The following is a 24,937-nucleotide window of genomic DNA, read 5'->3' on the forward strand; positions in this document are numbered from 1 at the left end:
GTACACTTAAAGTATACTTTTATTTAATATATTTCTTAAAAGTCTATGGGCTCTTTGCACCTGCCGCGCTGACGTCACAACCGCATGCGCAAATGCGGCTCTCTTTTTTCCGCTTTGAGTTACCATGACAGCTAGAAAAGACAAAGTCCTATTTCAGACACAAATAAAACAATACTATGAACATTGCTGTCTTCCTAATATAATGGGCTTTTAAGTTTTCATGGATTTCCAAGCGGTCCTGAATTAAGAAGACGGTGGCTTGTAAATATTCGTTGCTACCAGTTAAAGCTAACGCTGCATAGCAAAGTTTGCAGCCTTCACTTCACTCCGGATCAACTTCTTCAGCCTAAAGAAGAAGGTAAAGGAGCCTCCTGTGTTATTTCCATGGAATCACTTCTGTATTCAGCCTGAAAGAGAGTTTATGGGAACAAGAGAGCAGACCAGAGCCAGACAGCCGAACAATTGAGCCGCCTGTACACACTGCTGTAAACACCACCCTGCTTCACAAGAAGCATGCTAAACTAATAAAGCGAAGTAACACAGAGACCTTAAGGAACATGGCCATATTTTTCTAAAAGCAACAACTTTGAACCCGAACAGTCAGCTGAACTAGAACTCCGACACCAGAGCTGCTCTACTGTTAAGCTATGGGCTTGTTGTTCCTCAGGCTTCAGAAGCAAAAAGCCTGAACCGTAAAATCCCCGTTACTTGGTCTCTGACACTAACGACAATAAACACACGTAATATACTTGAAAACAAGGTAAAAACATTGTCCGTTAGAATGGATGAAAAATGTTTAGATATTTAAATAGCATATTTTTACAAGAAAAATGTCTAGCATAAGCTAAAGCTAATGTTACCAACAAAGTTTAAAGAAAGTAAAACTCACCTTCGTATCTGTGTATAACGAGGCGAACATCTTAAAACCTTTCTCCAGCTTACTTGTCGGGGCTTCGGATCGATGTACATCATTAGCTGTTACCTTGGACAAGCCCTGCAAACCCCCAGTGTAAAGTGCCTTTTTCAATAGATCGGAAACGATTGAGCCGCTTTTCCCCGAACGCGGAAGCTGAGGTGCAAAGAGCCCATTGTGGTACAAATATATTTAAGTGTGCTTAAAGTTATAATGTCAAAATTGGTACAATCATGCTCTTCGTATACTTCCTACATATTGTTAAAGAAAAATGATTATTTTTAGTGCTTGATACAGTTAATCTTAAAAGGTATATGGAACACTCTTATTTGGAACAGTTTTGTGTCGAGCATTTGGGATTGAGCCAGATGAGCAGGCAGTCAGACAAGCAGGGGCCAAAATGCAGATCACTCAATGGAGCCTCCCCACTGTGAGGCCGGGCCACAGGCGAAGCCATAAAATTAGCATTTTCCTTGGGAGACAGAGACGTTAGATTTCTCAGGTATCTGTGAGGTCTTATCTCAGGATCATTCTGTACTCAGAATGACCGTGGGAGCTACAGGGGGTCAGAGCGCAGCGGTTTGCTTCTTTGTCTCGGTAGAAGGCAGATGGTCCTTTGATCTTTGCGTAGATCAGGGGGAGTTTCCAAGTTTCTCTGAGTGCTTAAGGGAGTTTCCAGTTGGTCAACAAGAGGAACGCCTTGAGTGCATAAATTAAATAGAGAAACACCTCTTTAGTATAAGATTTCGCATCGGGAGAGAAAATTCAGAGAGCGGCCACCATTTTTGCCTTTTTGCATTGGCTCTCTCTCCAAAGACGTCTTTGCTTTTTGTTTTGTCTTTTGTTTTGTGTTTGTCTGTCTTCCCCTTGTCTGTCTTTATTTTTATGAGAAAAATGCATATCTCTGTTCCTCTGCAGCTTTGTTGTTGATTGCTTTGTATGAGATTAAACTCTGTGATCTGTGACGTCAACGCGCTTTGTTGTTGCTTTCACTTTAGAGCACGCCGCCACTCGTCGAGGATCCGGGAAAATTAAAGAGGAAAAGAGCCAAACGTTTTGTCCAAAGTTAGCATTAAATTACCTCTTTTTTAACAATATTTATATGTAGTACACTTAATACTTGACATACTTAAAATTAGGAATTCTCCAATCAGGATTTTTGCTGCCGATTCCAATCACCCATGAGGGCCGATCACTGCTGATCATCTGGATTGGCTGTAAATTTTTCGCTTAAGGTATAAATGCTACTATGTGATCTGGCAAAATGGAAAACAGGTCCGGCCATGAATTCACCTAATTTAGTCATAAAATATTAAAATACTTGCAAGAACAATACAGAAGCTACTCAGTCAAAAGTACAACTGAAAAACCTGCAATCAGTAAAACAATATTTAACAGTAAGGCTTTCTATACCCTAAGGCTTTTTATATAGGCTGTGTTGTCAAATAAATCTTACAACACTGTCTTTATCAAATAATGACAAGTTGGTAGTTGTGCGTTGCTTTACCTGCTGTCTGGCCGCTCTGGATGTCTTTTAATTCTGCAGTGAGCCATTTAGCCAAACTCTGTTAAGTGCTTGTTTTGTAAATGTTATATTAGATTTGTTGTGTTGATGCATTTTGACGTGTTTCACCCCCGCGGTATTTTCGCGTCGCAACAGGCAAACTTCCCCATTCACTCTCAGAGCGTTATAGTTTCACACCTCATGGATTTGTTGCGCAGTGCGAAGGAAAGAGAAGACAAGCTGCACACACAGGCTCTGAATTGAGATACCGGTGATCGGTTTTGGTGATCGGCAACAAGAGACAGTGATCGAAGATCACCAACACTTTTTCGCGAAATTCGGCCAATTATGATCGGTCTCCGATCGATCGGTACACCTCTACTTAAAATGTACTTACACAAATGTAAGTATGTTTGAAATATACTAAAGTAAATTTCTTTTCAATAGGGCAGCAGAGATGCCGAGTTATCATGGCTGAATGATGAGCTTAAAATTGAAACGGAATCCGTCCAACAGAGGCTGAACTCTGCTTTGGTTAGCAGCAATCACCTCCACAGAAACAGGACTTTTACTGAAACCTCTCATCAAGACAATTTCCTTGAGTATAAAATGTGTCTGTATTATTTCAAATGACTAATGTTAAGGAAATATGGCTATTTATGATTGTTTAATATAGTTAAGCTAATGCCATGTGCGTTTAAGTAGATCAACATTCCTATTTGGACAAGCTGATGCAAGGTAAACGATCAGAGATAAACAGTCTCCTGGCAGGGCTGTAACTTAGAGCAGCCATAAAACACTATGCTCTTGAAAGGCTTTAAATTAGTAGGCCATAAAGAATATCTTCCCCGGCTCACAGGTCAGAGGTCGGGGGTTTCCCAGGAGCTCAGAGTTACATCTGGAGTTGATCACAGCTTAGAAATCTTGGAAACACTTAAAGGTTTAATTTCTGATACACCTTTTTAATATTGGTAGCAATAGTGTGTTAGATTAAAGTATATTACCCAAGCTACAAGTACTAATCTAGTAAATCGAATGTATTTGAAAATGTACTAACTATGACAATATCGGAATCAAAAGAGAATGATTTGAATGTTATGTTTCACAGGTTGAAAAAGACTTCTATCTCATTATTGTTTGTGATAAGGCAAAGATTCAAATATTTGGAGAAGCTGACTGCAGAGGAGCAAGATAGGTTTTGTGAAAATAACTTATAACTTTAATAACTAAAATGACTCTTGATATTTGTCATTAAAACTCAGGGGAAGGTCTAAGTTTTTTCCAAGGTAGCTCTTGGTTGGTCAAAACAGGGGTACGCCCTTATTTGCATATATTAACAAAGAGAAATGCCTTCACTAGAAAAGGGAATGCGCAACAATAAGAATTCAGACAACTGCCCTGTTTTGCTTTTAAGCATCAGCTGTCTCCAAAGGCGCCTTTGTTTTTTTTTTTTTCTTTTAATTCTTTTGTCTCAGGTAAAGAATGTACTTCTGTGTACTCTGAAGTTTCTTGTTAAATTCATACGGTGTTTTCTATTGAATTAAACTCTGTATCTCTGTGACGTCATCGAGCCTCGCCGTCTGTCCTCCAACCGTGACGACATCCGCTCGGGACCCGGGCTAACAGGAGGAAAAGAGAGCCATGCTTTTTCCAAATCTTAAGCTAACCTAATAAATTTCCTCCTTAATACTAATTTAATGCATTTCATAAAACGCTTTTATGAAACATGAGCATCTCTACAGGATCTACCTCTGCTTTCTGAACTCCCTGGTGTATGAGAGTATAGTCCAGTTTGTGAGACCGATGCCATCTTAGCTGAGTGCTGACTAGCTCATTCTGCTCCTGTCATCAATTCTGTGGACAGATTTAATGAGGCCAGACCCCGGCATCTTCATCTAGACAGAAATGACGCATCTGCTACTATAATTAAAACAGAAGCTTATCAGAGTATCTCCTGTGCCTCTCCTGAGTCTGATGTCAGCAGGTAGACTTGCTAAAAATACTCTCCATTCCTCCTCAAACAAAAAGAAAAAACCCCAAAACCAAACAAAAAGCAGTCCTAACTACGTCCATGCACAGGGAGAGAGCCAGCAGCCTGGGGAGAGAGGAAGCCTAAACTCTTAAGGTGCTTTTCCACTGGTAATTCACGCACCAACTGGTTAATGTGCGTTTCGGTTCTACCCCAGGTAGTGAACTTTTCTATTATATGGTCTGTTCCTCACTATTGTGGGCTGGACTTGAGCAACAGCAGCTGTGTTCAACTCTCTGCTGAGTTTTGCAGTATTGGAGAACCTCGAGGTTCTGGTTCTGATGGACTAAAATAATCCCAGATATTTAACTTTGTCTTATAGAAATTCATTGCATGATGATGAAGGCCCATATCAGCTGATTATTTCACTATGCATGTAAATATAGTTACAACCTTTTAGATTTAGGCAATGCAGTCAAAAGATGTAAACCAATAGCCATGCATCAATTTTATTATTTTCTAAACCAAATGAAAAAATTTTTTTTACATTGCAAGTTAATATTATGTAGGTCCGGTGTTTAACACAGTTGACGCAAAACAGCAGCTCCATCAGAAAGCTGACCAGAGCTGCACCGTTTCTCTCTTCTTTAGTAGCTACTGTCCATATTTCAGAGAAATGAGCTGCTAACAGCTGCTAATTCAGTCATTCTGCTGCAAAATACTGCATGTGTTCCTGCCGCTGCTCCTGGTTATTCTCATAATTAAACTCCTCCATACAGCTCTCTGATAGCATGTCTGTTGCCCACATCTAAAGTTGAATTCTAAACGCTAAAGGTTGTTTTTGAGTTGGTAGTGATGTCGATCACCAGCTAATCCATAGATGAGGTCAGCTGTCAAATGGTTTTGGTGCAGTACCTCGATCGGTCCTGGTAGTACTACCCCTGAAGTAGGTATTAACATCTGAGAACAGCCGGGCTGAGCTGCGGTGGATCTGCTAATGGAAAACTAATCTGGCCGAGGCGGACCGAGACCAAACCGGTTAGAGGCAGGCTAGTGGAAAAGCGCCTTTAGAAAAAGCACAAACATCCCAGGAATAAACTGGTTGACAGAGAAGAGCATTTCTGATATCCAACAAAGGATTAAAAGCTTCAGAAAGTGCAGACTCACATGCACCACTTAGCTTAGACTACAGAAGGAAAACATAACAGGTGAATGTCGGTTTTTTAGTTATTGCCCTCAAAACTGTTTTATACGGCCCACATCATTGAAGAGCACTAAATAAATATGCATAAAAGATATTTATATAGAAGTGTTTGACTTGTTTCAGGGAAGAACTGTCTGATTATGAAGAGACGCCAGTTAACTACCTGAATAATTCATCATAAAATAAATGTCAGGATGGGCAGAAACATATTTCTGAAAGTATCTGAGACAAACAGGAAGTCATGTTCCATGCATCATAAGCATTGCACAACAATAACCAGTAGATTCCAGATGGTGTTGTTCACATTGATAAATTATTTGCAAAGAAATATCCTAAACCAATAAAAACCCAAAACAGACTAAACAACAAAGTTCTTCCAATTTAATTCAAAACGTAGCAGCAACTTTATTAAACTAAGAAATAGATTCATGGTTTTGAAAAGATGTGGATTCAAAAAGAAAGCATGGTGTCTGCTCTGCACCAATAGGCACCACAATAAACCAGCTGAAGCTTAAATTCAGGTGTGAAGTGACTGAATTCTAGAAAATACCGTATTTTCCGGACCTTACTATAAGCCGCACCTACAAATTTTTTGAAAAAGCTCCAGAGAGCCACTAGGGCAGCGCTAAAGAGCCGCATGCGGCTCCAGAGCAGCGGGTTGCTGACCCACACCTTATATGTACATAATAAAAAATAAACAAAAATCTGATTAATCTGCACATCCACACTAAGTCTAGAACCAATGCTATACAAAAACATAACAAATACAGAAAAAAATCCATTTCAACTACTTAATTATAAAAGCCTAGAAGAAATTATAAGTCAATTAAGCTCAAGTTAATGCTGTCTGGATATCCTACCTACACATTTCTTTAAGAAGTTCCTGTCTGTCATTGCTAATGTTCTGGTCCAAATAGTAAACTCGTCACTCTCATCAGGTGTTTTCCTTCAGGCTTTAAAATCAGCAGGTGTCAAACCACTGATAAAAAAGAACAATCTGGACAAATCACTACTGCAGAATTACAGGCCGATCTCCAACCTCCCATTCATCAGCAAAGTTATTGAAAAAGCTGTTTGAACAGTTAAATGGCTTCCTAATGATAACCAACTGCTTTGACGTCTTACAGTCTGTCACCACAGCACAGAGACTGGCCTAGTCAAAGTGTTTAATGATATCCATATAAACACAGACTGTGGAAGAAATACAGCGGTGGTTGTTAGACCTCAATGCAGCTTTTGACCCTGTTGACCATGGCATATTCCTGAAACGACTGGAGAGTTGGGTTGGACTCTCTGGTCCAGAACTCATCCCTATTGTTACATGAACAATAGGGATTTCTTTGTTTCAATAGGAAACTTCTCATCGAAGCGGACAGAAGCCACATGTGGTGTACCCCAAGGTTCAATCCTAGGACCCCTCTTATTCAATATCTATATGATCCCATTTGCTCAAGTTATAACAGGAAGTAAGATTAGCTACCATAACTAGTCGGCCTTCTGAAGAACATTTCCAGGATTAGAGGACTAATGTCTCAGCTAGATCTAGAGAAACTCATCCATGTGTTTATCTTCAGTCGCATTGATTACTGCAGCAGCGTCTTCACAGGTCTGCCCAACAAATCAATCCTCCAGCTGCAGCTGATCCAGAACACTGCAGCTGCTGTTCTGACTAAAACCAGGAAGATGGAGCACATCACCCCAGTTTTAAAGTCCTTCCACTGGCTCCCTGTAGCTCAGAGAATAAACTATAAAATACTGTTAGTTTATAAATCACTGAATGGTTTAGCACCACAATATATTAAAGATCTGCTGTTGTTGTATCAACTTTTCAAACATCTCAGGTCTTCTGGTTCTGCTCTGCATCCCCAGAACCAGAACCAAACATGGAGAAGCAGAATTCAGCTTCTATGCACCACAAATCTGGAACAAACTTCCAGAAAACTGCAAACAACTGAAACACTGAGTGCTTACAAATGTAGACTAAAAACCCACCTGTTTAGAATTGCTTTTGAAACATAACCATGAAACATTAACCAATAATCTGATGTGCAAAATAAATAAAATCATTTCATCCTAGTTTCGTCACAGTTGGAGGGAAAAAGAAGATGTAGCTGCATCTATCAAGGCACGTGATAAATTAAGCCTTCAAAAATTAAAAATGCAGCGGCTTGAGCGAGAGGAGTGCAAGTTACAAAATCAATGTGCTAAAAATAAAACCTCTGACAACTGCAGACGCCGCAAAGCTGCGTGTGGGAGTTGCGCCGAGTAAAGAGAAGTGATCTGCACTGGCTGCGAGTTGTGAATTATTTTATTACCCTAATTGTAAATTGTTTAAATAGTTAGACTAATGTACTCTTGCCTGCGTTCTGAAGGCGACATGCGCAGTAGAGTGGCTGATGGAACGTGACGTCGACTGATAATCCCTCAATATGTTTCTACAGTTGATCAATTTCCTTCAACTTCATTTGTTTTTGTTTTTAGACCTCAGCATCCACAATCCACATTTTTAAAGTTCTATGAATTATCAGGCATTCCTGAAACACTGGAAAGATGGATGGAAAAAATAAAACTGATCTGATGGTAGAATAACAGATTGAAAATAATAAATATCTTTGTTTTTGAGCTCATATGACTATTTATTTATTCATTAAATTGTTGATATATGGCTTATTAATTAGAGCCCTTAATTAAAAATTTGCATTTTGTAAAACAGCTTCCATTTCAATTAATTGTTATTTTATGGAAAGGATCTTCAAATAAAAAAAATATAAAGGTATAAGGGGAAGCAAAATTTTAGGAGACAAGAAACTTTAATGTCTTGTTGATTGCAATGAACCCAGATTTTTCTCCCACCTCCGTCTTTTCCATCATGACCATGTCCCAGCACTCTCCCAGAGTGAACTGAGCTGGAATTATATAAATCTCATATTCACACACAGAGCTGCTGTGTCAGTTCTCAATAACTAAATTTACATTAAAGCAGGACATACAACCAGACCAGGCACGTGCAGAGGGGGGGGGCTGGGGGTGCTTGAGCACCTGCCCTTTTTGCTCCTTGCCCTAAAGTGCCCTTTTGGTCCAATTTTTTTTTTTTTTTAAGTTAATTTCCCAAGCCCTCCTCTGATATGTACTAAAATTATTATTTTTTGTTGTTGTTGTTTTTATTTAAAGAAAAACAACATAATAAGCCCTTCGGGTCACCTTGTTACCTTTGACCTTTTGTCCGTGACGCATGACGCAGCTGCCTCCCGCTCAGTCAGTGAGACTGCGCAGTAGCTTACTGCGGAGCTCAACATGGAGGAGGAAGGAAGGAAAAGTAAGGGAAAAACTGTTCTTATCTATCGATTCAGTATTTTATCATACAGACATTAGGCTGTTGTTGTTGTCCTATTAGCTAGCTGTTAGCTAACGAGTTTGGTAGCAAAGCAAGATAACTAAAAAGCTTCTTCCCTGTATCGCTAATGATAGCGGTCATTCTTCATTATAGCTGATGGGGCCACATCAACGATCCAAAACCGATCATCTCTCTATAATGAATATATGTCCGATTATCTAATTTCCTTTGCTGCATAATGTATATTAATTGCATTTATTCTGGCATTAGGTTAATGTATCTTGAAGGGGAATAGAATTTACAAAACTGCTTGAATTATAATGATTTATTTTTTTTAAACAAAAAGTTTTATTTTAATTTTTTTAATTAAATAACTAAATTTTGTCTTGTTAACTTAAAAAGTTCTTTGCAAAACAAACTTTTATTTGCACACATCAGAATTCTTTTGTTGCAATTTTCGGCCCGCCCACGACGTCATGTGAGAAGCAAGCAAAACTTTGAATCATAAACAAAAACTTACAATAGCAAGAAAAGATTTATGACATGAGCAAATAAGTTTGTTCACAAATAATTTTTCTCACTTTGAGACATAAATCTCTGATTTTAATTTAAAAAAAAAAATTTTTAAGCAAAACTTTTGTTTAAAAATTGTTTCAATTCAAAATGTATTGATCACAATTGTATTTTATTTAATTGAGGTTATTATTATATTTTTAATAGAATAATTGTGAAACATATTGAGCTCCACAGCAGAGGCCTCCTTTTCTCTGAAATTAATATTATGTTGTGCTAAGGACTGAAAAACATATTGGTTTAAACACAAAGGTAAATAATTGGTAGTGTGGTTAATACAGTGTTCTTATCATAATTCATTATGTTTTGCTTTTTTCAGTTCAAAGATGCCACGTAAAGAAAGACGGCAGAAACAAAAAAGAAAAGAATTGATAGATGCAGCAAAAGGTAGTGGATTGTTGACCGACTGGGTCAGAACGAGTACTGCAGGTATGAACAAAAAAAAAAAAATGTTCTTAACATTATCAACATGTAACTTTTGGTAGTGAACAATATATTTAATATTACAGGGCATCTGTTGTGTTTTTCTTATGCTAAGATGTACTAAATTTAGGTGTAGAATAATGATTAGTTTGTTTCTTGTTCCCAGATGGACAGAAGGAAAGTGATAGATCGGAGGAGGAGACAAAAATGCAGTCAGCAACACAGGAAGACAGGCAAGGAGAGGGACAACAGTCAGAAATAAACACTATGGATGAAAATGCAGAGCAACAAGTCAGAGAGAAGCCATTCGTATTTTTAATGGACCTTCCACACCAAAAATGACCCAGCACATGTCTTGCAATTCAACATAAAATATGATGAAGCATTTATCCAAAATTGTGTAAACCAAGGACCATGCCAACCAGAGCTGTCATTTCCTAAAAATGAAGAAGGAAGGTCTTTTCAGAATAAATGGTATAAGAGTAACCCATGGCTGGCGTATTCTCCCAGTTTAAATTCCATGTTTTGTTTTAGCTGTCGTGTTTTTTTGAATGAAGAAAAGCACATGTTCCGCAAATCATGGAAGACAATAGGATTAAACAGATGGAACAAAGCATTACAGAAAATTAAAGAGCACAGTGGATCAGAGTCCCATATGTGTGCTATGGTAAAGTGGAACACTTTTCAGAAAAAATCCCTGGAGGCAGTTTTGGAAACAGGTAACCTTCAATCACAAGCTGCAAAAGACAAAGAAAAGCAGAGGAACAGAGAAATTTTATCTCGGTTGATTTCCATTACACTTTATCTGGCAAGACAGGGCATGTCATTTAGAGGAGATGATGAGACTTCAGGAAGCCTAAATCGAGGCAACTTTTTAGAGCTTGTCGAGTTATTCGGCAAGTATGATAGTGTCATTAAATTGCACCTTGATAGATTGAAAGAAACACTGGACAGTAACAAAAGACCACTGGTCTCACTACTATCAAACAGAACACAAAATGACATAATAAAAGCATTAGGTATAGCAGTAAGACATGCAATCAAAACTGAAATAGAAGAAAGTGAGCTGTATTCCATTCTTATTGACAAAACCACAGATGTTTCACACATGGAACAAGTGTCATTTGTGGTCAGATACATGCACAATATGCAGATTAAGGAGCGATTTATTCAGGTGTGCAACATTCAGTCCACAAGTGGAGAAGCCCTTGAAAATCTGGTTCTGGACGTACTGAAGGAAAACAATCTAAAAATGGATAACATCAGAGGTCAGGGATACGATGGAGCAGCTAACATGAGAGGACACTACAAGGGACTTCAGGCAAGAATTCTCAGGCACAATCCCAAGGCTTTGTATGTCCACTGTCAGGCACACTGTCTTAATTTGGTGTTAGTTGAAAGTGCCAAATCAAATATATGTTTTGTCACATTTTTCAACTTGGTTGAAAAACTTTACGCTTTCATTGGGAACTCATCAAAAAGACATACTGCATTTATTGAGGTTCAGAAAGGAATGCAACCACATCAGCGCCCAGTTGAACTGCAAAAGTTGTCTGACACTCGTTGGGCCTGCCGAGAAAGAGCCCTGAAGTCTCTCAAGAAGGTCCTTCCAGCTGTTATGAAGTTCTTAGAGAATATGACTCAGGAAAGCCCCCCTGATCCATCAGCAGGTGACGCAGCAGTCCTTTTGAAGAACATCAATTTTGAATTCTTCTTATGTCTGGAAATTACTTGCCCCATCTTCCCAGTAACTGCAGTTGCATCAGATGCGTTACAGCAGAAAGATATGGACCTGGCTGCAGCCTACAAAATTGTTGAAGGGGTACTACAGACACTGGAGCATTGCAGATCAGAAGAAGAATTTGAGGAAATGTATAAGAAAGCCACAGAAAAGGCTGCAGCTGTGGGGCTTGACCCCACTGAAGAAGTCAGTGGACACAGAAGGAAGAGGAAAGTGCCAGCAAAGTTTACTGTGGTTGGTACAGGCGCTTCTGATGACCATGTTTTCCATACCTTGAAGGAGTCCTACCGTGCACAGGTATATTATGTTTTTGTAGACTCCATTACACAAGAGCTTCAGAAACGGTTTAAGGGAGTAGATAATGCTACCTGGGAAATATTAAATGCCCTCCACTGCCTTACTGTCCCAGAAAACTGGACCAATGCAACAGTTCCTCCAAAAGCACTTCAAGCTCTAAAGATGCTCTGCCAGTTTTATGAAATTGATGACCAAGAAAAATTGAAGACAGAGCTGAAGGTTTTTCACAATTCATATTTGGAGTTTTCATCTTACAGTGTGTCATCAATGCTGTCTGTCATCAAAGAAAACAATGCTGATCTGGTTTTTCCCAACCTGACTGGACTATTGAAAACATACGCCACCTTACCAGTGTCTACAGCAACCGTTGAGCGTTCCTTCTCAAAACTGAAGCTAGTGAAAACAAAACTACGCAGCTTATGCAAGGAGGATAGGTTGTCAGACCTTCTTTTGCTGGCAATTGAGAAGGATGTGCCAATCATTCACAGTGAGGTTATTGACATTTTTCGAGACATGACCAACAGAAAACTGCTGCTGTGAACAGAAGAGAACAAAAATAACAAAAATGCTTAAAAGTTGGAAGTTTGTTTTTAAACAGTTAAATCACCATGAAGGAAAATAAGATTTTGGATAATAATCTTAGATTCAGTTTGGGGGAAAAAAGAGACTGAAATAAATAAGAGACATCGGCCTCCACTCAACACAGAGAAGATGAGACAATGAAGAAAAAAAAGAGAAACTGAGAAGAAAAAAAGAAGAGGAAAGATTGAAGAAAATGTATATAGGTACTTACAAAATACACTAAGACACAAATAGAGATATAGGCATACATTTTGGTAGGCAGTAAGTCTCAGGAGGCTTTTCTCATGGTGACATGCATTAACAATTCAATTTGTGCTTTTTTTTTCTGCAGTTTCACGTTAAAGTTTGATGCAGCTCTGCTTTCCTGAATCTTCATTTCCAATGTAAGTGCAGCAAACAGGCAGCTCTTTTTTTTTAAATAAATTACAGTACACTAAAAGGTTGTATTGTGCCCTTGTTTATATTTTTAATAGTGTCATTCTGTAAAGACAAAATATGTAAATCGGAGCTAAACCATCAGCTCTGATTTACATATTTTGCTAAATTGCGGGTTTGAATATTGCAATACTTTCCTATAACAAAATAGACCTGCAGAAAGAAATTACTAATAAAATATCTAACATATGCATAGTGTTATGCCAGGCATGTCCAAAGTCCGGCCCGGGGGCCAATCACGGCCCGCGGTCAGATTTCATACGGCCCGCAGCTTCGGTCTTATAATGTATTATTTATGGCCCGCCTGCACTGTCAAACAGAATAAATAAATCATAAAACTTGAAACTGTAATTCCTCCTTTCACCAAATGGTGGCAGCACCACTTTAATACTATCAGTCTGCCCCCGTGCAGCGAACCGCTCTCCACTCATTTCTGCCATGGCCACTGCAAAGAAAACAAGTTTACAGTGAGGGCCGCCGCTTTCAAGAGAGATGGGAATTACAATACTTCTTCACTGAAAATCAAGGCAATTGTGCTTGTCTAATTTGTGAGACGGTTGCCTTGTTTAAGGATTTCAACGTAAAGAGACACTACCAGACTAAACATGCTAACACATACAACAAGCTAACAGGAAGTGACCGTGCTGAAAAAGTGAAGCAGCTCCAAGCTGCACTGGCATCACAACAGCGATTCTTCACGCGGGCCTGTGAGTCAAAAGAAAATACCACCAAAGCAGCTACGAAGTTAATGTTAATAGCTAAACATGGCAAACCTTTTACTGAAGATACATTTATCAAAGACTGTGTTATGAAAATGGTGGAGAACATTTTGCCCTGAGAAGAAGCAAGAATTTGAGAAAAATGTTTGCCTGGCAGTAACAGTGTGGCACTGAGAGTTGAGGACATAAAACTGAGTATTTTGAACGGTAACGTCTGTCACTATCAGCAGTGAAAAGCCAAAAGAACATTTATGCACCTGGATTTATGGCACTTATTTTTATTAAACTCTTGAGTAAGATTTGGTTATGAACCTGTAGATATTGTAAATGACGAGCAAAATTCACTTGTTTTAAGATTTAATAATAACAGACAACTTTGCATTACTTATAACTCCTGTTTAAAATGTTCTTGAGGCAAAGATATTTTTAAACTCATGTAAATTTAAGGTATTTCATACAGTTTGTTCAATGTTATCTGACTCTCCAGATATGAAAGAAAGGCAGAATTTGGGTTTTTAGAGTTGTTCTCATTTGCCTGAGTGGCTTATATTTGGTTATTTTTTTTTTGTCATTTGAAAAATAAAGATAATTGTGACAATGAAAATTGTTTTATAACAGTGTGTGAAACTTTTGTAGTTAAAAAATGTCCGAACAAACTATTGGCCCCCGGGCATCTTCACTTTATCAAATCTGGCACTCTTTGCAAAAAGTTTGGACACCCCTGTGTTATGCTCCATATAGAGTTTTTCCTTAGCTTATATTGTATGTCTCACAATTTTGTAATTTATCATTTTATTAAGCTCTGAAAGCTGTGTGGTTTTGTTAATAGTCTTTCCTAGAATGCGGTTAGATGTGCCCTTTTTTTTTTTTTTGAGCACCTGCCCTTTCAGTGGTCTCTGCACGGGCCTGAACCAGACAGACGCAGTACAGTTTGCTGATGTTAATCTTGGAGCTGAGCTGCTTTCCTCAAGTCTGTAATTTCTCCACAATCAACAACCTGTTTACAGCACTCTGGCCAACTTCCTCCTTCCTCTCAGCGCGGTGCTCAGGCAGTAAAGGTGCCTAAACGAGCCCAACCCAGGCTCATCTCTACCCGGCTGCCTCTGTCATCATCTGAGAACAGATCGGGTTCCGAATCGGGCTCCGGTTAAATAACGGAAGCAGGTGATGCAGCAGAGCTCAGGATGGCTCCCTCGATTCCCGTCTGGTTCCCCAGTAACAGCCCAACAGGAGGGAGGGGTGTTCTGTTGTGCGGGTGCAGAATGCTCTTACCGGCCCTCTCCTCTTCAGAGAGATGTTCTTCCACAGCAGGAGATGTAGCTGGTGCAGGAAGCCCATCTCGCCTCCCTCCTGCCTCGGTGTGTCCTATATTTACCAGATGAGCACACCAGCGGTGGCCTGTGGCTGGACGGGAGGATTCTTCCAGCGCATCCCGTCTGAGCCTGGCACGGCCCGGAACGGCACGCCTTTCAGCGGCTCGGCAACCTGGAGGAAGACCGGTTCGGGTCGTGTTCTGTCTTTCCGTGGTCCTCTATATCCCGGTGGATCTATCCTTCTTCCAAACGCAGCGGCTAGAACTTGAAGCCAGAGAGCAAAGTAGGAACGGCAGCTGATGTCGTAAAGCTAATCACGTTAAGCAACACATCCGCTTCCTGTATGGCTCTTCAAAACAAAGGCTCCAACATAAAACGCACCCTTACGAAAAATAGATCCATAAATCCTTATTTCATTTTCCAATTTAATGTAACCAGATGAAAAATGGGTACATGTCAAAAATGTATTTTGTAAACCATGTTTTGCTTTTATTTCACCGACTGATTGTAATTCTTGTTTTTGTCAGCATGTGGTGCTGTTGTTACAGAGAGGTCTAAAATTACCGGAAGTAGAAAAAACCTCTTGCGTATGTACCGTGGCACTCGAACTAGAAAAACGGAAGAGAAGGACATTTTGTGTGCCGAGACGTGGTGGAAAAAAAAAAAGACTATATGGCCACCTAAGCAGAGAATCCAAGTGTTCGGTAATTAATGTCGAAGCTGAATTATCTTCCGTGAACAAAGCTAAAGAGAGGATGTTAATGTTATGTTTTTCGTTGTTTGTCCTCCTTTAGAAGTGCCACTGCTGTTTATTACACCCTTTGCTAGAGTTCAGCTTTTATGTAAAGCTACCTTACTACATCGTGAGCCCGCCATTTTCACTGAAGCTGAGGCTTTATATTGATAGAATACGGGTCATTTCTTTCGGCCTATATTGATCCTCATTCTTTCATTTGTTTCTTTGCAACTCGAGAGAGAAAAGTGTCCTTTTTTATCTAAACAAATAAAGGACCCATTTTATTTGAAGCTCTGTGTGCTGCATTACTCCCGGCTTCATTAAAAAAACAAACAAAATTTCAAAATCATTATGTAATTAGATCTGAGCTATTACGTCACCGCCATCTTGCATGTGGCAGCAGAGCGATAGGAGCTCCCCAAGTCATGTGCTGTGTGGACTTGTTTCAACCATTTTACAATACAAACTGAATTCATTGGCATTACATTTCACAGGTAAGGATGAAAGAGCAGAACTACTTGACTTTGCAGCCAGAAACCCGCTTCTAAACAACCGAGAAATATTTCCTATGTAGCTAAATTGGCCCGAAGTAACCACTGATTGTAATTTTCGTAGTGTAGCTAACGTTTTCATACTGTGTTTTCTAATGAGAGAGAGCTGATGAGAAAACGCTGTTAGAGAGGAAGTGCATTAAAGACCAGGGGATTTTGTGAGGATAGGTCAGTCAGGATCACAGCTGGAGCTGCTGTTCTTCAGTCTCTGTTTCACAGCTCAGCTTCACAATGCCGGTATTTAGCTATGCTATAAAAGTGCTACGAGTCAGAGCCCCAACATGCTGAAATTATGTTTTTTTGAATGTGAAGGAATCAGATATGTATTTTCTATTACAGTTTTGGATAATTTCTCTTTTATCCTTGGCTTTAGCCTGTGTACCAGGACGTCTCAGAAGTCATTGGAGTTCTCCCAGTTTGACCAGCAGACTGACGCCCTGCCTGTGGCCAGTGTTCCCAGTATAATAAATAAATGTGTTTTATTCTTTCACTTTTTGTGTATTTTTAAATATCTCAATCTGAAATATTACTGTATTAATGCAGCTTATGTAATGAAATAAAAAAAATTACTCTGTTAGAATTATTTTCACTCTTTGCTGTCAATTGCAGAGTTGACATATACTATAATAATTTTTTTTTCTTTCCGGAAAAAGAGTAAGAAAAATATGTAGTTTAATGTTTGATAAATTAAGTCATTTTTCAATAATATATTAAAAAATAAATACAAGAAAATACTTTTTTTTCTTGTCTTGAAATGTTAAATGTACATTAAATTATGGAATCATGTAGATGTGTTCTTTAATAAAACACTGTAAAAGTGTTCATCAATGTCAATATGAAAGCTATCAGAATCATTTCTATCAGAAATACCCCAAAACAATTAAATAATCATATCAAAAGTTAAAAACTCTGTCTTTAGTGCTTTCTTTGATTACCAAATATATTAGTGTGTGAGAAAATGTGTCAGTTACTGGTATTAACTTAAAATGCTTTGTAGAACTTTCTGAAGTTCGGTCCATTTCCTTGAATTAGCTTACGGCACATAGGCCACATTCAATATGGCGGACGCTGTGAGTATCGCAGCAATGGGCCGACCCGCTCCATGAGGCCTCTACGAATGGGCTCTTTGCACCTCAGCTTCAGCATCTGGGAAAAGCGGCTCAATCGTTTCCGATCTATTGAAAAAGGCACTTTACACTGGGGGTTTGCAGGGCTTGTCCAAGGTAACAGCTAATGATGTACATCGATCCGAAGCCCCGACAATAAGCTGGAGAAAGGTTTTAAGATGTTCGCCTCGTTATACACAGATATGAAGGTGAGTTTTACTTTCTTTAAACTTTGTTGGTAACATTAGCTTTAGCTTATGCTAGACATTTTTCTTGTAAAAATATGCTATTTAAGTATCTAAACATTTTTCATCCATTCTAACGGACAATGTTTTTACCTTGTGTTCAAGTATATTACGTGTGTTTATTGTCGTTAGTGTCAGAGACCAAGTAACGGGGATTTTACGGTTCAGGCTTTTTGCTTCTGAAGCCTGAGGAACAACAAGCCCATAGCTTAACAGTAGAGCAGCTCTGGTGTCGGAGTTCTAGTTCAGCTGACTGTTCGGGTTCAAAGTTGTTGCTTTTAGAAAAATATGGCCATGTTCCTTAAGGTCTCTGTGTTACTTCGCTTTATTAGTTTTGCATGCTTCTTGTGAAGCAGGGCAGTGTTTACAGCAGTGTGTACAGGCGGCTCAATTGTTCGGCTGTCTGGCTCTGGTCTGCTCTCTTGTTCCCATAAACTCTCTTTCAGGCTGAATACAGAAGTGATTCCATGGAAATAACACAGGAGGCTCCTTTACCTTCTTCTTTAGGCTGAAGAAGTTGATCCAGAGTGAAGTGAAGGCTGTAAACTTTGCTATGCATCGTTAGCTTTAACTGGTAGCAACGAATATTTACAAGCCACCGTCTTCCGCATGCGGTTATGACGTCAGCGCGGCAGGTGCAAAGAGCCCATTCTATGAATGCGCAAATACAGCTCATTTTTTTCCTTTTGAGTGACCATGACCGCAAGGAAAGATAAACTCGTATTTCAAAGGCAATTTAAGCAATACCATGAACACTGTTGTGTTCCACGGTGCACAGCGTCTTCTAAATATAACAGTCATTTAAGTTTTCATGGATTTCCAAGCGATCCTCACTTACAAAGATGATGGCTTGTCAATATTCGTCGCGACAACATCAAGCTAACATCGCATAGCAAAGTTTGCAGCCTTCACTTCCCTCCGGATCAGTTTCATCAGCCTAAAACTCCTGGCGGGAGAAGAATGGTAAAAAAAAGGAGCCTCCCTGTGCTATTTCAATGGAACAACTTCTGTGTTCAGCCTGGAAGAGCCAGTGTATGGGAAAGAGTGAGCAGACTAGAGCCGGACAGCGGCGCAACTGATCCGCCTGTGGAATGCACATATGCAGATCACGATTATTGCTCTGTCCCAGAACCAGCTGGCCTGGACATGGTAATAAATGAAAACCATGAATTAAAAGAAGAAATAAAAGCCCTAACAAGCCAGATCGAAGAACTGAAAATCCATTCTACCTTCGGATTACAAAGGTTCGCAGGGTCTGATGATGACATCCGATTTTAGAGGTAAGCATCCACACCGCAACAAACCTTTTTCTTTTTAAAATGTGTGTTACTCGCCCCACCTCTGGTTTCTTAATTAAATATGTCTGAACTCAAAAATACAATAAACAAAAATTATGGGGCTTCTCCTGCTTCGGAAGCAAAAAGCCCGAACGTAATCTCGTTACTTGGTCTCTGTTTGACACTAACGACAAAAAACACACATTAAAGCAATAAACTTAAAAATGAATACAAAATAACGTAAGAACATTGTCCGTTAGAAAGAATAAGAATGTTTAGATATTTAAATAGTACAATTGTATTAGTAAAATGTCGGAGAATATTCCCTATTAGCATAAGCTAAAGCTAATGTTAGCCACGAAGTTTAAAGAACTTTAAAGTAAGATTCACCTTCATATCCATGAATGTATGACAATATGTACATCTTAAAACCTTTTTCCAGTTTGCTTGATGGGGCTTTAGATCCCGCCTTACAAATACCATGTACATTGTTAATTGTTAGCTTTGGCAAGCCCTGCAAACACCGACTGTAAAATGACATCTTTAATAGACCGGACAAAAATGAGCCGCTTTTCCCCGAACGCGGAAGCTGAGGTGCAAAGAGCCCATTCATGTCTATGGGGGTCTGTGTACCTCTAAATCTGCCCATAGTCGTATCTTTTCGGGTCTATTACTGCCTCTAGTGGCGTGGGGTGGTAACACAACTAACATAACTACATCACTAAATGAGAATAGCACAAAGTCTTTATTATTTACTATTAATTCTGGCATTACTGGCACCTTAAAAGATAAACTGGCTTATAAAACACCATATTTTTTAATTTTCTTAAGGATGTAGAGCTAATTAAATGATATAAACAAGACCTTTATATATTATAAATAATATCTGACTATCTCCATCAATTATAGGAGGAATAAAATAAATAAACATGAAAAACAACATGATCAACTACGATAAAAATTGTATTTATAACGTATACATAAGAAACTTAATTGAGCAAAAGTCAATGACGAACAAATGAATTACTAGATTCACAGAAGAATAACACATCTGGTTGTTATAACCAGGGTTGTTAAACAGATATAAGTAAAAATTCACATTTTTGCTTTTACGGTGCCATATATATTATTCTGAGAGATTTTTTGTTGGTACAGTCTTAGACATAGGAAAAAGTCATATTAAACAATATTTAATCTGTAGCCGGGGCATTTTGTCCCGGAAGTATAGTGTTGCGCATTCTTCCTTTTGCCCATATTTGGAAGACGCCGTGACAGAGCGCAGCTGGTTCGTTAGCCAGACAGGTAATCAGCAGTTGCATTTAAAAGCAGGTAGATCGCTGAGGAGATCAGATCCCAGGCTGATGATTCATGCAGAGGAGAGATACTTCTAGAGCGAGTGACATACAGAGTACAACTAACTGGTTTTGCATTAAAGAAGGTTGGCCTGCTACTGTTTCAGTTTTAGTTTAGAATTTCTTTCTTTTTTTGGGATAGTTATTATTGATTAATAGTATTTTCTTTTTGCTAGTTTTGTTGAAGGAAGGGGAGTTTTTATTGTCTAGCCTTCTGGCTTGTTTTAAACAATAAAAATGACCTATGCTGTCCCTGGGTCCCAAGCTACTTTATTCAGATTGAGGAGACTAATGGAAGGGTAGTTTTTCTTTCCCTTGCTGTATCACCAAGGCTTTTTATGTGAGTGTGTTTTTGTTGGGGAACACTTAGGTGCATTTAGTTGTATTTGTGTTTTCTTTATTATCATTCCTCCCCCAAACAGTCTAATGTTATTTAATTGGGTTTAATTGTCCCTTAGCTTTGAGGTTTCCAGGGCCAGCATAGACTTTTACTTTTAATGTGGTCATTTTTGTATAATAAAATAAACTGACTATCTTTGTCCAAAGGAACTTATGAAACCAATAAACTGTATTTAATTTGCAACAGGGGTGACCTGTGTGGCGGATACAATGTATATATTTCACACCCGAATGTATACTCTTATTGTGAAGGGGAGAAGGTGAGGTTAGAAGACACCAACGGTTGTCCTACATTCTATTTTTGGTTTTGGTTGGAAGACATTGAGAATAAAACAAGACACAAATTATATTTTTGTCTTTTTCTGCTGACTTCCACAATATAACAATTAACACAAGTGAGTAAAAAGACCTAAATATCAGCATTTATTCCCCCTGTCATAAGTGCTTTTTAAATTTAAATGATGTAGAACTTCATTTAGACTCAAACTAACTAACTGGTCAAAGCTCAAGACTAACAGTTAAATGCTAAACAGTTTTAATACAAAAACAACCACATTAAGAGTAAAACAGACATTAATAACACTATAGAAATATACTAGCAGCTAAACAACGCTGTCAGTAGTGATAATTACTAATAATATTGTGAATCACTAGAGCATTCACACTATAGCCCTACAGAACATTTCTGGACTCCTCAAGATGTTGGACTTTTTGTAAGGGAAGATATTTTGGAAAATCAAAAATGTATGCTATTAAGATGTGTGCAATATTTTTGAGGCTGTAGCTAACCTTAACAAGCAGTATCATTTAAAAGAAAAGTTTTACTCTTAAAAGCAAACAAACTGGGAGCCGGTTGCTTCCCAGTCTACAGTAAGAACATCTAGGATCCAGCAGTAAACCTGCAACAAAGTGCTCTGGTAGTAACATGTGGACCAATCAGATTTCTGATGTACAATAGAATTAGGTTATTATGGACTTTATATGTGGAGGATCCTTATAGGGTTAGGATACAACTGAAGGTCTGTACATGAGCCAGCAGTATGCAATTTTAAACGATTATTAAACGATAGGGTTTGAACAAACAGGGTATGAACAAACAGTCAGGACTGAAACTCGGTCTTAGCAGCAAAACTGAAAATAAAATCACACACAAAGTATGTCTGTCTGTCTTCACGGAGACTTTACATTGACGTGAATTCATTTTTTATTCCTTTCTAGAGCCTAACCCTGACTATTACCCTAAAGCCAACCTAAACTCAATTCACACCTTACTCCTAAACCTGACTCCTAACCCATAAACAGCACCTCTTCATATGGGAGCTGGGTTTTGGGCCCTATAACATGCACACACACACTCAGAGTCCTCACCACTGAAAACAAAAATCTACCACCAGCTACCGCAGAGATCTGCATCTACTCAAAAAAATAAATCAGTTATGCCAAGAAATAACCCTTGAAGTCTGAAAGAAAGAAATTGAGAATGCACCGTGTGCACAATTATTAGGCAAGTTTTAGTTTTCACTATATTCTTTTTATACATATTTTCAAACTCCAAACTCAATAAATTGAATGCTTATTGAATATAAACATATCAGCTTATATGTATTTGTTTAATAATGGATGGTGGGGCCAAAGGAGTTCAACTGACTCTCAATGACAGCTAAGCCCTTGAACAATTTGGGATGGAGGCAGCAAGACAGACATCAACAAAACAAGATTGATGTCACCTACCAACAAAAAAGAAACCCAAAATAGCCAGGCAGATGCCCACCCAACAAAGTAAAGTCATTAACATCTGAGAACACAGAGGCCAGATACCTCAGTGTTCTCAGGCAGCATGCGGCCGGCATAGTGAAGATCGCATGGAACGGAGCTGCAGGACGCCACACAGCGCTCCTGTGGTAGGGTAAAGCTTTCAGGATCAAATTAAGAGCAGAACCAACAAGACCAAGGTGAACAAGAACATGATACACAACACAGGAAACCAAAACCTCAAAACAAAGCCCACAGAGATTAAGAAAATCAAGTAAGCGTCATCTCCTTAGAACAATGTTTCCCAACCCTGGTCTTCAAGGCGCACTGCCCTGCATGGTTTAGGTATTTCCTTGCTTCAGTCCAGCTGATTTCAATTGATGACTGATTAACAGGCGTTTGTTGAACTGCAATCAGTTGAATCAGGAACATTAAAGCAGGGAAACCTCTAAAACATGTAGGACATTATGCCTTGAGGACCAGGGTAGGGAAACACTGGCTTAGAAGACACAGGAATTAAATGTGTAGCTGCAGGACACAGGCAGAGTTCCTCAATCATGTTGTTGTGTTCTGGATTTCAAATACATGCAGACCCTGGAGCTATACTACTGCTTTCAGTAGTTGTGCTGTGGTTTGTGTTTTTCGGCAGTCGTTTAACTCTGCAGTGCAGCAAGAACAGGAAAGGGAAGGGCAGATGCATGAAGATAAATCAGTAATAATGTAAAGTGCCACTAATTCTGAAAAAGAATAGGTGCTAGAGCTATTTCACAAGTCAGTTACAACTTGTGAAAGTGGGTGGCATGAGTCGGAAGTGCTGCAGGGACTGCCAAGGTTTCGTCTATCCTCTAACACAGTGTTTCTCTACCCTGGTCCTCAAGGCACACTGTCTTACATGTTTTAGAGGTTTCCCTGCTTTAATGTTCCTGATTCAACTGATTGCAGTTCAACAAACGCCTGTTAATCAGTCATCATTTGAAATCAGCTGGACTGAAGCAAGGAAATACCTAAACCATGCAGGGCAGTGCGCCTTGAAGACCAGGGTTGGGAAACACTGTTCTAACAAACTGTATTAACCTCTTCTAAATTTCATCAGTTTTTGCTTTTTGTCAAATGCTTTAGATCATTAAACACCTTTAAACATTACAGTAAGATAATCTGAGTAAATGTAAAACACAGTTTCCAAAGAGAGTTTTCATCCACAAGAAAACTGGCCCTGTGTTAAAATGTAACTGTAACCTAAAGGTCGGTCATGCTGCCCTGGCAACAAGTGTCTGTGGTAACTGGCAGTCTTTTACATCACTGTGGGGGGATTTTAGTTCTTCAAATTACTCTTTTCATAATTGCTTAAATTCAATCTAGCGTGAATGGTTTAAAAACCTTTGTTTTCAAGAGAGACTGTGCATTGCAATGCAAGGATGACTTACTATGCCCATACTTAAGTTCAATAACTAATAGCATTCTCCTTCAGGAATTTCTGCTAGAAAACAAAATTCTAGCTCCTGAAGGCGGATAGTATCTCACTACCACAACAGTGTTTAAATGACCTAGAACTTCTAAAATTATACAGTAAGAATATTTCAGCATGTTTTGGATAGCTTTTATCCTTTAATAAATGCAGTTATTAAGTAATGCATATCCTTTAGTAAATGAAGTCCTCAACTGAAAACATTTGTATTGTATTTACTCTGTCATGCACTTTTCTGTTATTAAACTTTGTTGAAAAATGTGAAAATTGAAATGGAAAAAAGACAAAAACAGCATAACTCTGAATAGGAAAAAGCCTTTTCATACCACTGCATATATTAATATGATTAATAGACAGAAAAACCAAATAACACAAATTTAAGATAGCTGTACAGAAAACAAATATTCACATAATGTCATTTTGTTTGCACGGTGAGGATTCAAATGCAGAGAGAAGGCAGGCAGGGTTAAGGTTATGTTGACTTAGTGAGGAAAATAAATTGCACAAAACCCACAGAAACAAATCCAAAGCAGAGAAACAATGGAGAGAACAGGAGAAACAGAAAACCTGGGAAGACAACCAGAGTCCAGCAATCAGAGAACCCAAGAATTCAACAATAAATTGGTTAAAATTTAAGTATATTTTTGTGTTCGTCTGTAATGTGCCTCTGTGGGATGCATAAGTGAAGACTTTGTAAGACAGACTTAAATAAATAAGAGCAGTTATTAACCAATGCATATGCAGGTTAAGCAAGCCCAAAATGCATAGTTTAATGTTAGTTAAACATTACAGAGTTAGTGAAAATTTAGAGACCGGTCAGAGGGACAAAGCCAATAAAGTCCCACCCGTTCTCTGGACAGGGTCCCTCTTTATAGAGCTCCGCCCAACACCTGTTTTCCAACGTGAGCATATTCACATATTCCACACTGACATCTTATTTGTCTCCTTGTGCCTCTGGAATCTTCCTCGTGCCTTCAAGAAAACTGAATCCATAGATAAACAGATAAACGTGTTTTTCAAACTCAATGTTTTTTGTGCTGTGACCCG

General features: G+C 38.7%; 1 protein-coding gene across 6 annotated transcripts in view; it reads right to left on the bottom strand.

Moving 5' to 3' along the window:
* Positions 1 to 15,315, bottom strand: part of abca2 (ATP-binding cassette, sub-family A (ABC1), member 2) — a 147,644-nt gene extending 132,329 nt beyond the window's left edge. For 3 of the 6 annotated variants that reach the window (XM_028034937.1, XM_028034938.1, XM_028034936.1), the window contains exon 1: positions 14,967 to 15,315. In XM_028034937.1, coding sequence (XP_027890738.1) covers positions 14,967 to 15,032 — 66 coding nt within the window. In that variant the 5' untranslated portion in view covers positions 15,033 to 15,315. The remainder of the gene's footprint in view (positions 1 to 14,966) is intronic. The other 3 variants (XM_028034943.1, XM_028034941.1, XM_028034940.1) reach the window with 1 other exon arrangement.
* Between the last annotated feature and the right edge of the window lie 9,622 nt (positions 15,316 to 24,937).

Source organism: Xiphophorus couchianus, chromosome 12 (assembly GCF_001444195.1).
Source record: "Xiphophorus couchianus chromosome 12, X_couchianus-1.0, whole genome shotgun sequence".
Lineage (NCBI taxonomy): Eukaryota > Metazoa > Chordata > Actinopteri > Cyprinodontiformes > Poeciliidae > Xiphophorus > Xiphophorus couchianus.